Source organism: Pyrgilauda ruficollis, unplaced genomic scaffold (assembly GCF_017590135.1).
Source record: "Pyrgilauda ruficollis isolate IOZ18807 unplaced genomic scaffold, ASM1759013v1 scaffold33, whole genome shotgun sequence".
NCBI lineage: Eukaryota > Metazoa > Chordata > Aves > Passeriformes > Passeridae > Pyrgilauda > Pyrgilauda ruficollis.
In genome coordinates this window covers 3,362,286-3,379,922 of record NW_024524711.1, presented here as the reverse complement: position 1 = coordinate 3,379,922, position 17,637 = coordinate 3,362,286, and the positions used below count along the sequence as shown (strand labels likewise).

General features: G+C 38.0%; 1 protein-coding gene across 8 annotated transcripts in view; it reads left to right on the top strand.

Annotated features, from left to right (window-relative positions):
* PIK3CG (phosphatidylinositol-4,5-bisphosphate 3-kinase catalytic subunit gamma) overlaps positions 1-17,637 on the top strand; it is a 32,810-nt gene that overhangs the window by 688 nt on the left and 14,485 nt on the right. For 2 of the 8 annotated variants that reach the window (XM_041474632.1, XM_041474625.1), the window contains exons 2-6: positions 4,145-4,381; positions 5,572-7,587; positions 11,732-11,797; positions 11,903-12,128; positions 16,033-16,136. In XM_041474632.1, coding sequence (XP_041330566.1) covers positions 5,584-7,587; positions 11,732-11,797; positions 11,903-12,128; positions 16,033-16,136 — 2,400 coding nt within the window. In that variant the 5' untranslated portion in view covers positions 4,145-4,381; positions 5,572-5,583. Of the gene's footprint in view, positions 1-6; positions 383-481; positions 4,382-5,571; positions 7,588-11,731; positions 11,798-11,902; positions 12,129-16,032; positions 16,137-17,637 lie in introns of those variants that run through there. The other 6 variants (XM_041474629.1, XM_041474627.1, XM_041474630.1 and 3 more) reach the window with 6 other exon arrangements.

The window sequence follows — 17,637 nt, the reverse complement described above, 5'->3', positions numbered from 1 at the left end:
GGGCGCGGCGAGGTTCGCCCTCCCGCGGGCGGCGCCGGCCGCCATCTCTGGGCCCGGGCGGTGGGCCGGGGGCAGGAGGGAAGGAAGGAAGGAGGGAGGCAGCCCCGGCCCCGGCCCGCTGCTCCCGCCGCCTCCCGTGTCCCGTGCGCAGAGCCCCTTCCCGCGGGGGCGTGCGGCTGGCCGGGGTCGCCCCGCCGCAGCCGGCACTGCTGAGCCCCCCGTGCTGCCCGGTCTCTCGCGGCCTTGGTCCCGCCTCACGTCATGGCCCGAACAGGAGTTAACGAGTTTGGTGCCAAACCCGCTGAGGAGGCTGTTGGAATGTTGAATGAAACAATGCGAAGTGAAGGATCACAGTAGACAGTTCTCTCGAGTCTCGAGATCAGTGAGTCAGCTCTGCTACAACACGGCTTTTAAACAATAAGTAACTGTTTCCTCATCCAACAAATTTCTTGTGTCTATCTGATTGATACATGTAGACCATGAAACCTTTCCACACCACAATCCCTCTGTAATAATAGCTGAGGGCATTCGGGGGTTGGTTGCTGGTGTAGATTAGATCACGCAATTAACAATCAGTGTTGGAAAACCGGGTTCCAGGTTGACAGGCAGTGTCTAAATAGTGTGTCCTGGCAGGAACAATAGCAGCGATCTCTGGGTTTTAAAACTCCTCGAAGTGTTGCTTCCAAGGTGGATTACTTGGAGATTAGTATTACATCACTTGTGTAACCCTAGTTAACTAGAACTTTGCTGAAGTTCTTACCTAAATTTACAGAACTGGCTAGAAGTTATCGTTTGTTCCAGGAGCCCCGAACAGATAACTCATATGGAATCTAAAGGTGGTGCAGGCAGGGCATCCTGAAAATGTTACAGCTGTAATTGCAGTCTGATTGACTCCCCAGCATCCCAACCACGTTCTGCTGGTTCATACACTTTTGATGAGGAATGTGGCTGCATTACCTGTAAAGTTGACTTACTAATGGGAACCTGCACTGATTTATTTCCCATTAGAGCTAGTACTTGTTAGAGGATCTGACAAAGAAACTGAGTCAAGTGGTATTTTGTTGTTGTGTTCACACTTGAAATGTTAGTGCTGTGTCTTATCTGTGAAGTTCAGCACTGGATCACTGCAGGTGTAGGGAGGATGTACTCCTGTCCAGCAAGTGGAAAGTCATGTCCTGCTACACAACAGTGTGGGCAAGTAGATATAGTATTTTGCTTGGAAAACATTGAGTTTTGTCATAGTAATTTTGTTTTTTTAAGTATATCTTTCAAGTGAGCTTTGTCTAAAACTGTGAAAGTAAGCTTTATTGTTGTATTTACATAATGCATGCACAAGGTAATTCTTACTCTGATAGAGAGTGCTTATTTTCTTGAAAGTTGAGTTGTTTGTGAAGGAGTTCTCACTAAAGTGAAAAGAATAATTTTGAAATAAGGTTTTTGCATGATGGATTAAAACAGAAGCAGGAGCTAATATCGAATAAGCATGATAGTAATTGGTAGAGTTCTAACATAGTCTTAACAGAGCAGTCAAGATTGACAGCTGTCCTAAATTTTATGTAGCCAAATAAGTAATACATCGTAATACCACATTGTCTTTTTATGAAATGCCTTTCAGGCAGTTTTTTGAAATAATTTAACAACTTTACTCATTAGTGTATCTCCTAATCCTGCTGTGAATCATGTTTCAGTCTCAGTTATGGTTAACTGTGCTGGCTCCATTCCCTTTCTTTCTCTTCTATCACTGCCCAACAACTCCTGCAAGCGTTGAGTCAGATAAAGGACCTGATCCAACTGAAAATTAATCAATTTTTTTTGCTGGTTTTATTATGATCAGGTTGCTGACCTGAGTGATGAGATAGAAACACAACAGGAGACAAAGGCAAGACTGGTTGCTTTTCTTAGTTACCTTTTACAGGCCCATCTTTTCCTTCTCCATTGGACCCCATCAGGATTTTTAGACCAGTGTAGGACAGTTCTTGTAATACAGGGATAGTCAGGGTTGATGATACTCATTAGAATTAGAAATAAAACAGATTTTTTTCCCTTTTCTTAGGGTGTTGTTGCAGTAGAGTTTTTGAAGTGTCAATACTGCAAGTAAAGCTTAGGCATGACTAAGGTTTTAGGAACTTAACGTGAAATTATTTTTCATTATAAATATCAAAGTTTTATGATTCATGTACATGAGGAAATATGGTTTTGCCATGGATCAGCAGGAAGTGGATACAATTTGGTGTCACCGTAAGAATGGGTCATTGCAGAGACAGGTGAGAGACAACCGTCACTCCAAGAACTGCCTTCTGAAGCTGAGGAAAAGGGGTCAGAGCAGAACTGGGGATGGATATTGGGTTGGAATGGATTAGACATGACAGGTCACAGCCCAAATGAGTGCAGGAGAAAAGACAGCCTTGTATGGGCAAGGCAGCTACAGAAGTCCCATGCATTTTGTGTTGGTTTTTTTTGCAATTTGTGAGGGGATATCTGAACCCACAGAAGTGTTGCTCTATCTGCTTTTATAAATTGATGAGAGAGTGAAACAATTGCATTCACTGAGAAATGTACAGGTTAGTTCTCTGCTGCATGAGGGAGAAATGCTACCTTTACTTGTCTTGATGGTCTTGATCTATGGAGTAGTGGTAGAAGAGCTATTTCTGTGTATGTTTGAAGAATTAATCCTTAAGTGCATGACTCAGGGAGCAGGCTGAGGACATTTTAAACCAGGAAGCTTTCCTAGATCTGCAGAACCCAAAGGAACTGAAATGACTCCAGGTTTAGTTAATGGGGCAGCACAATGACTTTTAGAGGAAGGACTCTGCAAAAAATCTGTATAGCCTGTTGGCATGAAAAAAACCTTAATGCTAGTTGCTTGTATCTAAATGAAGAGAAATATATGACTACAATGTATTTTAGAATTGAGATGAGAGAGGAGCACAGTGTGTAGTGCTGAGATGCCACAAAGGCTGTGGCTGATGAATGCTGACAGTTTGAATGTGGGTGGAGGAGGTGTCTTGGCCAAGATGGCCAAGATTTCATGTCAGCAACAAAATGTTCAGGGTAACTTCACCACTACCTTAAGAAAATTCAAATACTGGCTTTAAAAGATAGAGGGATCTGGGACAGAGTGTGTTTCCCCCAAATTGACTTCTTGGGAAAAATAACCTCTAAAAAGAAAAGATCTTAGCTGACAAGCAGAGTGATGCTCAAAGAGAGAAGAGCTGTGTCAGTGGTGGAGGGTATTTTCTGCTTTTTAACCTTGGCAGAGTGTGAATCAACCTTGGCATGTTGGAGGCAGGTAAGATATTGTCAGATTTTTTTGCCAATACAGAGGGAGGGGTTATTTATCACAATTTTATAAAAATGTGTCTTATAAGTAGGAAACATGCATATGTTTAAAAAAAAAGGCACTGCACTGTTAGTGGACAACCTTCCAGTTTTTGTTTAATATTTTTTCCTCCTTTTCAAGACTCATCATTTTTTGCATTATATATACCACTGTAGGATTTGTACTGCTGGTTGCTCTTCAAAAGATCAGTATTTCACTGGAAAAATTATGAGGAAAAAGGGTGAAATTAGATAGTTTTCTGTCCTTTCTTTCTGTTTTGTACATGTTTTCCATAATATTTTTTTTCTGTGGGAATTATTTTTTTAGTAAAAGAGCAGCACCTCAGGTTATAGTTAAACACAAGAATTAGGGTTGAAAGTCTCTGGTTTAATTTCTTCCTGAATGTAAAGTCACCATTTCTAGTGGATTTCACTGTGTGTTTGCAATCATAAATGAATCAGTTAAAGATATTTGGGGTAAGGCTGCTGAGGTTCCCATGCAAGATCCTTGGCATATACAATCTCTATGAGATGCCTGTATGGAGACTGGCTTACAAAATCTCTAGTAATTTAAGCTGGGAGTCCTCAAATGGCTATCACCATGCAAATAAAAATAATGCAACATTGCACATTTAGTTGTCTTTTATCTACTATTTGTATTCAATTCTTTTGGGAGGTAATCTCTCAAAAATATAGTTAATTTAAATATCTTATTTGAATTAATTAAATTTATTGCTCTTTGCTATTTTCAAAAGGTTCTAAATATGTCTTCTGTATGTGTGTGTTAAATTTATGTACTGTTGGTGTGTTTTTACTGTTGTAACAGGAAAAGCATTCTGACTTCTTTTAAAATGAGCAATCATATGTATAATCAACTTGGTTAAAACTTCCTTCCTGGTAAGTGCAGCACTTCCTTTGCATCTGGGTATGAGAGCAAGCAAGAAAAGCAGAACAGCTTAAACAAAGAAATCTTTGTGTGAATGATCTTCCTTTAAAAAATAGGAACTACAAAAATTAAACAAATGAATAATCTTCAGCAATTCAGCCTTGGTTTTATAAGCAGGTAATATTTCCTTGTACTTTGTCAGTTATAGTGGTGGTGTGTCCACAGTTGTTGCTTTCTGGATCTCAGAAGAATTTTAGTTAGCATGCTATGTTGTTTGAATTTAATCTTTCATATTTTTATCTGCTTCTTTTATTATCTGCTAAGGCATCATTACACTGGCTTTACTTTTCTCCAGCACGTAAGGATTTTATATGTAGAAAGTCTTGCTTGGTAAAGAAGTTCAGTCTGTTGCTGTAACTTGACTTGTGTGAGTGCTCTCAATCATCACTGAATAATTTCCACTTCAATATTGGTCAATGGAGATTAACTGAGAAACAATATTTTTTGTTTACTGAATGCTGATAAGGTAGGCTTCTCATGTTTAATATTGTTTTACTGGTGTTTTAGGTGTGATTTGATGTATAGGGTAATAAATCAGCATCAGCTTGGGAGATTTTTCTTCTGTAACAAACTAATAGTTCATATTGGCAGTGTGTACTTTGAAAATGGATGGATATTATCAGTCTGGTGAATTGATTTATTTAAAAGAAGCAGATCTAAGGACACTTGCCTTGAATTTAGATGCACGTTAAATATATCTTCAGCAATAGTCCCTGACTTTTACATCCTAAGGGCTTTTTTTTACATTGAAGTCCTGATTCCTCATCACTAAAAAGAGAGGCAGAGAAAACTGGGAATAGGCTCATGTCTGTCCAGACTGCAAATAAATTGCTTGTTTTGTTGCTTTCTGCCATTCCTGGAGCTCAGTGGGATTGCATTCTATTAATATACAGGAGTATGTCTTTTGATTTCTATGAAAACCCATGCATGTTAACACCAGCAGCATCAAAACAGATGAGGCAGCAGAAGAATCAGTGCTTGATCAAATAGAAATAAGAACTAATCAATATGGAGATTGCACATTCAAACTGCTTATCCTCAGCAAAATCTGGGCAGGATGTTTAAAACCTCTATTTTAATTACTTAATCACTGGAGAGTTGGTTGGAGGTTTTTTATTTATATTTGGTATTGAATTGAATAGATTACATCTGAAGTGTTTCATGTAAATTAAGTATTTGGGACCAGAAATTAAGGGGAAGTGGAAATATAAAAAATGTATATGAAAAGTTAAAAAGTAAGAGTAAAGATAAATGTAAATAAATAAATGTAAATGAGAAAGTAATGGACTAATTGTATGTTTTGCTAGATTTCTTCTGGCATGGAGTTGGGGGATCATGAACAGCCCGTTGTTATGAGAGATGAAAACAAACGAAGGAGAAGAAGAATGAAACCTCATTGCACATCGAGTAGTTTTTCATCAATGGAACTGATATCCATTGAGTTCATTTTACCTACAAGCAATAAACATACTAAAGCACCAGAAATGATGTTACTTGAAATAGCTGGCAACTGTACAGTTGAGCAGATGAAGGCACAGATTTGGATGCGTGCAATAGAGACGAGTCAAACCACAGACTTCTACCATGCATTCACCCCAGATCAGTTTATTCTGCAGTATCAGAAGAAAGGGCAATGGTATGAAATTTATGATAAACATCAAGTGTTACAGACACTGGACTGCATACTGTACTGGAAGGTGTTACAGAAGAAGGTAGGCAAGATCTATGTTGTCCAGAAACAAAAACCATCAGAAGAAGTTCAGGAATTTCAGCGGCAACTTAATGATTTGATTGGTTATGATGTGACTGATGTAAGCAATGTACACGATGATGAACTAGAATTTACCCGGCGCAGATTAGTCACTCCACGAATGATAGAGGTAGCCTGCAGAGATCCTAAATTATATGCAATGCACCCATGGACTACATCTAAGCCACTCCCAGAATATTTATTTAAAAAGATCACTAATAATAACATTTTCATAATCATACATAGAGGAACGACTAGTCAGAAAATTAAAGTGTCAATAGATGACACTCCAGATATGATTCTCCACAGCTTTTTCACAAAAATGGCAAAGAAAAAGTCTTTGATGGACATTCCTGAAGATCACAGTGAACTGGATTTTGTTCTCAGGATTTGTGGCAGGGATGAGTACATTACTGGGGAGACACCAATCAGAGATTTTCACTGGATAAGACAGTGCCTTAAGAATGGGGAAGAAATCCACCTTGTCCTTGACAATCCCCCGGACCCAAATGAAGATGAGGTTCAGAAGGAAGAATGGCCCTTGGTGGATGACTGTACAGGAGTTACAGGGTATCATGAACAATTGACAATAGATGGCAAAGATCATGAGAGAGTCTTCACTATCTCTCTGTGGGATTGTAATAGGAAATTTAGAGTGAAAATAATTGGCATCGATATCCCAGTTTTACCAAGAAATACTGATCTTACTGTGTTTGTAGAGGCTAACATTCAACATGGGCAGCAGCTCCTTTCACAGAGAAGAACTTCATCGAAGCCTTTTACTGAGGAGGTTCTGTGGAATATTTGGTTAGAATTTGATATCAAAATCAAGGATTTGCCTAAAGGAGCACTTCTGAATCTTCAGATATACTGTGGCAAAGCACAGGGACCATCTGCAAAGACAAACCTTCAGTCACATGAATCCTCCAACTCTGATGCAAAATGCAAAACCCAGCTTCTCTATTATGTAAATCTTTTGTTGATAGATCACCGTTTCTTGCTACGAAGTGGAGAGTATGTACTCCACATGTGGAAAATTCCAGGTAAGGGGGAAGAACAAGGAAGTATAAATGCAGACAAACTCACATCAGCAACTAACCCAGATAAAGAAAACTCAATGGCTATCTCTATTGTGCTGGACAAATATTGTCACCCAATTGCCTTGCCCAAGCACAGGATATCATCAGACCCCCAGGGGGACAGGACCCGAGCTGAAATGCCCAACCAGCTTCGCAAGCAACTTGAAGAGATCATAGCAACTGACCCACTTAATCCACTTTCTCCTGAGGACAAAGAACTGTTGTGGCACTTTAGATATGAGAGCATAAAGCACCCCAAGGCATATCCTAAGCTGCTTAGCTCTGTGAAATGGGGACAACAAGAAATAGTGGCCAAAACGTACCAGTTGCTAGCTAAAAAAGAGGCTTGGGATCAGAGCACTTTAGATGTTGGACTCACAATGCAGCTTCTGGACTGTAACTTTTCAGACGAAAATGTCCGAGCAATGGCAGTTCAAAAACTGGAAAGTTTAGAAGATGATGATGTTCTTCATTATCTTTTACAGCTTGTGCAGGTAAGGTGTATTTGCATTCCTGAGCTCTGCCTTCCAGGAATACATTTGCATTACCCCATAATTTGCATTTCCCATTTTAGTAGGTCTTGTTAGTATTCCTTAGTTTTGAAGTATTCAATGTTTAGTCAAAGCAGTGGTAGTAACCAGATTAATGTAAAATACACTTTCCTACTTTTTGTCTTTTGCCTTTGTTGATGTTTTTGTGGTACCATTGCCTTGTATCTTACAATTTGCGTCTTGTGTTTACAGTAGTAAGTTTATTCTGGAAATTGTTTATTCCAGCACAGCTATGATGGGAGTAAATCCTAACTGTGCTGTCTGTAATCCTGTTCATGTTGGGTTGGAATCATACAGTACTGAAGAGTTGTTGACTGACTTTACTGATAGTTTAGAAGGAGTGTAGATAGAAAGTAAATGTAGATGTTGACATGGGCAAGATCTGAAGGAAAATCTGGGGTTGGGTTTTAGGTCACGAACACCAGTGTAATGCCACAGTGTGTTGCAGCAACTTCAATCTTGTGCTGTTAGGGGAAGTAAATTTATCTAGAAACTCGCCCCCAAAATTTTGAAAGTAGTTCAAGAGTTGATAGGACTACATACTAAGATTAAGTCCTTCTGGGAACTTGTGTACAAAATTGGGGTTCTAATGGCAAGGGATCACTGCTGTATAGATTTGAAGCACTTTGTGTGTGCATCTGCCAGATCAAACATTGGGAATGTTTATATCAGTTACACAAGAAACTTGGTTTGGTTGCTTTTCTCTCCACATGATGCCATCATTTGGCAGTGGCAAAGTCTCCTCTGGTGCCTGATGGAAGGTGTAACTTTGTGTTTTTCATGGTAAGCACAGCCCCTGGAGCCAGCTGGGGCTGCCTGGCTCCTGCACCCAACAGGGCTCTGTTTTGCATGGAAAGGATGGTATCCCTCAGAGCAGGAAATGCTTTTTTTCAAAGAATCAGAGGACAACATTCAAATTTAGAAAAAAAAAATGGAACTACTGCAGCTGGGGAAGCAGCTTTTTATTTCTGCAGGTTCAGAGAGAGCTCAGAATCCCAGGAAAATGAAGTTAGTATTTCAGATTTTGCTGCACATTGGTAGTGCTTTAAACAAAGCTTTTCTAGCCTTGTCTTTGCTTGTCTGAAGATCAGGCAGAATTTATGCACTTCTGCATTAACCAAAGGAGTCGCTACAGTTACCTCATTGGGCCTCCCACATAGCTGCTGCTATATATGTGCTTGGCTTGTGAGCTTTGCTGTCTACATGTGGTTCAGCAATTTTATTCACTTTTTTTTTTTTTTTTTTGTATTTATATTAGGAGTTTGGAATGATGATTGGTTGCTATCAAAATGCCTGAGAAAATAGGGGAAATACTGCGGTTGTTTCTGGTTTTTTATTTAATTGTTTATTTTCAGGAAGTACAAATCTGGTGAGTTTTAAAAAGAATTAACCTTTCTAACAGTTAAATAAAACATTGTAGCATAAAATCATAGTGCCTTAACTTCACTGTGTCATTTTCAGTAAGAGATGTTTTATCATCCTTACCATCCTTACCATCCTTAAAAATGAAAAACGTGCTTGATTCCAACTTCTACCTCTCTGCTGCTTTCCCTGTCTTTATTTCTTAGCTAACTATGGAACATAAGCTGTCAGCATTCTGCAGCAAAGTTCTGGTATGACAGTGTATTTAAAATCTGCATTCTTCAGAGAATGGATGTCGGCCATTCCTCTGCTCCAGTGGACACATCTCTTCTGCAAGTGGTTGTCACTTTTTAAAGGCACACCTTTATGAAAGCTTTATGGCTTATTTCACTCTGCACAGGATATTCCCATTTTATCCTCTGTAGAGTTAGAAATCAAGTATTTTATTTCCCCACAGGTTATTTCTAATAGAAGCAGCTATACCATAAATCAACCTATTGACCTTCTTATAATGTCTGCTCTTCTGTGTACAGTTGAAAAACCATGGATAGGATAGTTAAAATGCAACAAATTCTTTGTAAGATAAACACTGATGGCTGTACTGCATGTATATGGCAGTGAGTAAAGGCCTTCTGCTGAACTGACAAGGAAAAGGTACACACAGGTCAGTGCCAGCAGACATTTTTTAATGGCCAGCTTTTATTGTTGCTGTGCAGAAGTTGATATTTGACTTTGTGAAGAAAAAAGGGCTGGACTGTTAAAAATAATTATCTAAAGCATCAGCTCAATAAGGATGGTTGTAATGCATTTTTTAATATTGTTTTATGTTAAAATATATTTGCAAGTTCAATAAGGAGGCTTTGTTTTGAAGTAATGGTCGGTTGTTTGGCTGTATTTCAGTCTTAACTTGTTTTTCAAGGTTATGTGAACATTAGGCATAGTATATACCAGAGTGAGGTTTATAATAGGCTTTCTTGGAACTGTAAGAAAATCCATTTGAATTTATGTGATAATTATTGCTTTTGGGCACCTTACTGCAGTGAAAATTAATTTTTATTAAAAACCCCTCATACCTCATAATCTCATACACAAAGTAAAAGGATCTATATATTGTTATATTTGTAAATTTTCATTGTCTTTCCTAAATAAGATGACGTTGTTTGGGTATATAAAACAGTACTGCAGACAGTCAAGACAGTTCTTGCAGAATTATGATACAGGAGAAGGGCAAGTCTGGTGCTTGGCTTTTTTGTCTGTCTGGTGCTTAGCTTTCTTGTCTGTCTCTTAGCCAGCAGCTAGAAAGAACATGTCTTTGTGACATTTTTGTAAGTTTACTTAATTTTTTTTTCTTTTGATTAAACCCATTGGATGATTTGCATTTCAGAAATCGTGTTGATATTTTAATAATAAAAATGCAACTATGTGCCACAGTATTTGTAAGAGTTTATAAAACTATGATTTGTTTGATGAATTTAGCAGACGTTTGCTGATGGCTTGGTTGCTTCCTTGCAAGCTGCAGACCACAGTGATCTTGAAAGAGCCATTATATTCTGTTGAATAACTATTGCTAGAGGTTTGCATACTTTGTTGCTTCTGAAAGCTGAGCACACTACATGCACCCAGCTCTCTGCGCATCCCTTTGTTTTCCCTTAATCTCCCTGCAGTCTGCTTCCTGGCACTCTATTTCCAGAACCTGAAGCCATTCACCAACCCCCTCAGTCCATGACAGGGATTTTGTGACCCTGATTTATAGATTGTATACTTCTTATTTCTCTTTTGTTGCTGTTGGATATAAGTGCATACTTTTTTCCACCATTAATCTGAATACAAACCTTCTGTAAGCTTGAATTCCTCAAGCAATATGAAAGAAGCTGTTGGAAAAATGAGTTGAAGTGGAGAGGTTCCCTGGTACTACCCAGAATCTGGAAGTGTGATGGTTTTCTGGTAGACCATTCACTTGGTTATTATGATGAAGAATAACAAAAACAAAATTCCAATACTGGCACTTGAAAATAGTTGTTGACTTTCTCTTCCCACCCCCTTTTTTGGCAGTAGCTTGGAAATGTCTGTGGGCTTGGGTGGAGAGGAGCAGCTTTGGAAGGAGAAAAAATACATCTGTTTTCACAGTCAGTTAAAAAAAAAAGCTCTGGTGAAGTCTTCCTCTTAATTGTACCTCATTATTGTAGGATGTGTATCAGAGCTTTTATTCTGTCATTCATTTATGGAGTAAAGGCCAGGTAAGTGCTCTGAAAAGCTGCTCTTGTATTCTGTTTTTTCTGGAGAGCCCACCAGTGAATCCTGGTGCCCTAGTCTCAAAGTAGTGGATGTTGACCAAAACCAGTATTTTGTCATTGAAACATTTTATTTAAGAGCTATTACAAATACATTATTCCATCTGTCAGTAATCATTTCAAGCATTCTCAGTATCAGTCGTAGTGCAAACTGGTTTCTGATCTTGCTGGTTTTTGTCAAGAATGACGTTGCTTTGTGCATATGTCCAGGTTGGACTCTCTGGTTAGGGAAGTGTCACATTAGTAATAAACCTGAAAAGAACCTGTTGCAAGCAAAATGTGCTTCTTGAATCAGACAGAGAAGCATCAAAAAGATCTGGTTTGTTACACATTTTCTCCTCCTGCAGCCGTGTGTTCTCTAGATGTCACTGGTTAAATGTAAGCAGTGGGATCTTAAATGTGTTAACAACATGTCTTTTGTTTGTATCACTCAGGCTGTGAAATTTGAGCCATATCATGACAGCGCATTAGCCAGATTTTTGCTGAAACGTGGTTTGAGAGTAAGTACTTCAAAATATAGCCAACTTATGCTAAAATTGCTGGCACTATTAAAACCTTTTGTCAAGCAATGAATGCTAATTTGTACTGTTTTTCTTTACCTGTAGAACAAAAGAATTGGTCACTTCTTGTTTTGGTTCTTAAGAAGCGAAATTGCCCAGTCCATGCACTACCAACAGAGGTTTGCAGTCATCCTTGAAGCCTACCTTAGGGGCTGTGGAAAAGCAATGCTGCACGATTTCATGAAGCAGGTTCAAGTAATTGAATTGCTGCATAAAGTCACAATGGAGATTAAATCAGTTTCTGCAGAAAAGTATGATGTTACTTCTCAAGGTATTTGCTAACAGGCATTTATTTATTGTTAATGTTGTTTTTTCTCTTTGGGTGTGAAAAACTAGGCAGCAAATTGTATTGTTCATTAAGAAAATTTGGGGATAAATTGCTGTCAAAGGGCATCATTTTTACTTCCTTTAAAATGTGAGTGTAAGTTAATAATGATTGAACCAGTAATAGATTTGTTTGCTCATTTCACCCCAAAAGGGGAAGAATATCAATGTTCTAGTCACCCAGTATTTTCCCAAGCTTTGGCTTATCTTCTTGAACATCAAGCCATGCCAACTGGGAAACAGATAATTCTTGTACATTAGCTGAATGCCAGTGCTGAAAAAAGACACAAATATTAACTGGAAATGAAAAGTAACACTTGCCAAGAAATACAGCCTTTCTCTAAACTCTCACTGGAAGATTTTTGGCAGGAAGATCAGGGAGGAGTCCAGTGCAGCCTCTGCTATGCCATGGAAGTAGCTGGTGCATCAGGCCTGAATATACAGGGTGTGGCTTTGAGGAGTGCTGTGAGACAGATGTTCTATTGTTATTTCCAGTTCTTGCAAGCACTGCTTTGGAAGCCACAGTAGGGTTATGCAATGCCTCTTTATCTCTGGGTTTTGCCTGCCTTTCCCCCCACCCCCAACTTTCTTAAAAGCTTGTTTATCCTCATTCCTGTTACTTGCTTGGTGTTGGGAGTAAGTGTGAGAGGACGTATGATAGTATTAAAATTCTAAAAGCTGTAGAGAGACTACCTTTTCCTGCATGTTCAGCCTGGTATGCTCCAGGCCAGGAAGTCCTTGGATGGGAAAGCTTTTCCACTCTGGTTATGCAGAAGTGACTGTGGTGGTGTTTCTAAAGAGATTTGAACAAAATATGCATTTATTCTTCAATATATATTGTAAAATCAGTTATGTTACCACATAGTGTGAGTTAAGGGACTTACTGAAGTCCCATATAAAACACTGTTTCTAAAAACTTCCTAAATTTTTCTTAAAGTATTCTATAACCAAAATGTATTTAGTCAGAATTGCATATTTTAGAAAGAAACTATACAACCTTGAAGATGTACATTTCTATAGGAGCAGTGGATTCCATAATACATTATCTTTGAAGGATATGTGGGCAAAGAAGAAAAGCTTCAAGAGAAAGCAATCATATTAACACCCACCAGGTTTTGAAGTTAAAGAATCTTTGGATGTAATGTACAGCAGAACACTGAAAGATGACTTATATAATTGACATTTTCACTGAATAAGGCTTCCTGAAACTGTGGAGTGTCCTAATAATGTTATATCTAATGTAATTTATTCTCGGATTATTGAGGACATCATTTTTTCTACAGGCACCCTCTACTTATTATATTTTTTAAAAATGTATATCCAAAAATTTATTCTGTAGGTTATTGCATTTTTTTTTATCCCAACGTTTCTAAGTTCATCATTGTTCATATTTTCAGTCTGAATGCTTTATCGTGTTTCATTTCATTCTGTCATGCAGTCTCATCTTATTCTTGTATATATATTTCTCCAGTGTTTGTGGATTTTCTGTAAAGAACAAATCCCTTCCTGCTAGGTCCATACTATTCCAGTAGCAAACACGTTGTCAAACTGTTTCTTTCACTTTTCACTGTAATCTCTTTGCTTATATTTGAAGATAGCAAGTAATAATAATTAAATAAATTCATAAGATGACAATATTACATCTTGCATGGGATTATCTGCTTTCATCACCCTCTGGGCTAGATGATTTGTTTCCCAAGAATGTGTCTATGCAGCTGTTTCATCGTTTAAAATGCATAGTACCTTGTTCTTAAGCCAGATCAACTTGAAAGTGGTTTTAGCAAGTGCCTTTACTTGTGTCTTAAAACCAGCCATTCCTAATCTTTTGCAGCTTCAGTTGGTTTGCTTACAGTTTTCAAATTACATTACATTACATTACAATGAGGAGACTTACTGAGCTAAGAGTAAACTGTAACAATAAACTATAAACAGTAACTTTCATACCTAGTGGTCTAGGAAATCTGTAGTTACATTATAGAAAGCTGTTTCATTATCCAAGTTACTACAACTTTGGTGCTTTTGAGGGGGCAGAGTGGAGTTGTTGGGGTTTTTTTGTTTCATCGGTTTGTTTTTGTGTTATTGTTTGTTTGGGTTTGGGATTATTGAGGGTTTTTTTTTTAAAGTGTCTCGTTTTAAAGTCCACTTTTTAGCTCCTGTATATCGCTGCCACATTTATTTTTACCAGAAGAGATACCGTGTCAGTAACCAGGCACTGCTAGTAGTTCTTTTCTAAAACCCTCTAAGACAGGTGTAACATTTATGTTCTGTGAGTTTTCAGCCAATTCTTTTGGTTTGACTTTCTTAATTTGATAGCAGTGTTTGAACTGTCCTGATTTTTGTCTAACGTGCACTAAGAACCCAAAAAGTCTGTGTCTTGGGCTGTATCAAAAACAGCGTAGGCAGCAGGTCAAGAGAGGTGATTCTGCCCCTCTACGTGGCCCCTGTGACACTCCATGTGGAATACTGCATCCAGCTCTGGGCCACTCAGGACAGGAAAGACGTGGATCTGCTGGAATGACTCCAGAGGAGAGTCACAAACACGATGGCAGGGCTGGAGCACCTCTCCTGTGAGGAAAGGCTGAGAGGGGTGGGATTGTTCAGCCTGGAGAAGGCTCACAAGACCTAACATCAGCCTTCCAGTGCTTACAGGGAGTTTGTAAAAAAGGTGAGGGACAATTTTTAGTAGGGCCTGTAGTATGGTTTTAAACTAAAGGAGGACAGATTCTGACTACACATAAGGAAGGCTTTTTTTTTTTTTTTTTTTTTTTTTTTTTTTTTTTTTTTTTTTTTTTTTTTTGTGATGAAGGTGTTGGCACACTGGAACAGGTTGTGTAGGGTGGTAGAAATGCCCCATGCCTGGAAATATTCAAGGTCAGGTTGGATGGGCCTCTGAGCAAGTTGAGTTGAAGATGTCCCTGCTCATTGCAGGGGGATTAGACTAGATAGCCTTTAAAGGTCCTGTCCAACCCAAACTAATCCATGATTCTGTTTTAAGTATCCAGGTCCATGTTTAGCTTTATCAGTATGATTTTTTTTTTTTTGCTCTTTAATTTTTATCTCCAAAATTACTTTATATGTATAAACATCCTCTGCTGTGCAGCTACAGTTTCTTTTAGGACAGTGTTCAGGGACATTTGCCCTAATGCAGGGTAATCAGCAGTGTATTGCTTATGCTGCTGACATTCACTAGCTGAGGTGAAAAAAATACGTCATGCACTGTATAATCTGTACTATTCTGAGTTGAAGATTCAGGAGCTTGAGGTTTTATTAATTAAAAGATTGTGCTCAGGTATGAACATTAAAATTCTTATTCATATAAATGTATAGCAAATTTTCTTCTTACAGGAATGTGAGATTTAGAAGGCTGCACTGTGAAACCAGTTCTAGGGGGACAGGAAATTCAGTAGTGTCTCTGCAGTTTGTCTCCTTATGGTTACAGAGTAATTGATTCCAGGAATTCAAAAGCCACGAGTCTGTCTGCATTTCTTGTCAGTTATGAGGGAAAATACTTTTTGTGTGTTCTATGTGTTTTGGTTTTTAAACGAAAGCTGACATTTGAATAAACTCTTACTGTGCAGTGTTTCTAATACTGCAGAGAAGGCACATTACTTCTGAGGTGGTTGAAGACTTTACATTTAGGTATCTGAAAGAACCCTGGCCATTGATAGTGCAAGTTAAAGAGTTTACTTCCATTCCTTGAATCAGGAGATCCAGGAGGAAAGCAATTTAAAATGGCAGCTAAACTGAGCTTTTTAGCCAAAGTATAAAGCTCAACAAGTTTGATTACCTAATAACCTTTTTGCCTTTGTGACCTGTTTAATTTTATTGTGTTTTCTTTCTTGTAATTGCAGTTATTGCACAGCTGAGACAAAAGCTTGAAAAATTACAGGGCAGCAAACTTCCAGAAAGTTTTAGAGTTCCATATGATCCTGGGCTAAGAGCAGGAGCACTAGTGGTAAGTATATTCTGACTATCTACAAATCATTTCTTTAAAGAATTTATTTGCAAGTATGTGTCACTTGGTAAAATGTTCGTTAATATGTCAAGAGATCATATCTTTATGTGAATACAATGACATTGCATGGACTCCATAGGTTTTTGTTCCCAGAGCTAGTATTATTTTTCTAAATGTAATAACGTGCCACCATGTGCTAAAAAAATTGCAACAATCCATGAAATTCTAATCATTAAATGACAACTATACTTTTTCCATTAGTTGAATACAAGATTTAACTAGGTAACTCACTCTTTTTTTGAAATTAAATAACTGTATAAAACTTCTATCTGATTCAGGGGCTGTGGGATATTCAGTTTCCATTCTTCCAGTTACTTTCTCTGTTTTACCCTGATTCAGATCTGTCACTGAGGTTTGGGCCCAGACCTTCATCATACTGACAAAAACTTCTACCTCAGCTGTTTCTGATTTTTCAGTATCTCTGTGTTGGTTTTGTAAGAAAGTACATTATGATTTTGTTAGAAATACATTAAGAAACACTTGGGTTTTTCTGTATTGCTGCCTTCAGTTTTGTGGTGAGATTGCAATTGTGTGTGTTGACTCAGAGTTAAAAAAAGATTCATAGATCAGCAGATGTGTAGTGAGAGGAAATTGGATCATGCATCTAAAATGCAATGTGAGGTCTGGGTAAAGAAGCACAGTCAAGATACTTGGACTCACTTCATGTGCAGCAAGGACCCTACAAGAAAAGAACCCCTTAATTTTCTCCTAGCTAAGGACAGACAAACCATCCAGTTTTAGGAATTGCTGCATGTTCAGGCATTGTCTAGATATGGCCATGTTTCTGTTAAATAAACCTGTGCCTTGGGAGACAGGCTATGAGCTAGTCTGTCTTCAAGCTGAGTGAACGAAACATCTCTCAGGTGAGCTTGGCTGAAGCACTGTCAGCACAGAAGCCAATTCAGACGTTTCTTATTCAGAAGTAATTTGTGATTTCTTAAATACTATTTTCTTGTTAGTATTTTGTATTTTCTCTTCAGGTTTGTTTGTTTCTTTTTTTTTGTTTTTGGTTTTTTTTTTTTTTTGTACAGAAATCATCAACAACTTGACAGAAAGTAGGTTTTAAAATAAAAAAGATTTCTCTGGATTTTCTAGTTTTCCTTCACTTAGGAAATATTCAGTCCTACTAGGACCTTCCTAGATGAACGAAACAGTAGATTTATGAAGGAAGGTAGCTATGTCCAAAAACCAATGGGTTAGCTTTTCTTTTTCCAAACTATATGAATAAAAACATTTCGTGAAACAAACTAAGCTTTCATTTAATGTTCATTCTAACAAGTATTGTTTGTCCATAATCTTCAAAACCTAAATTTTTTTAAGTCTAAACCAAATATTAGAAGCAAAATCAGAGTTTCTAATAAATTCAAAGATTTAAAAAGTTCTTTCATTTTTGAAAATAAGGATGGTAAAAACTATTTTGTTTTAAACTGCAGGCTCAGAT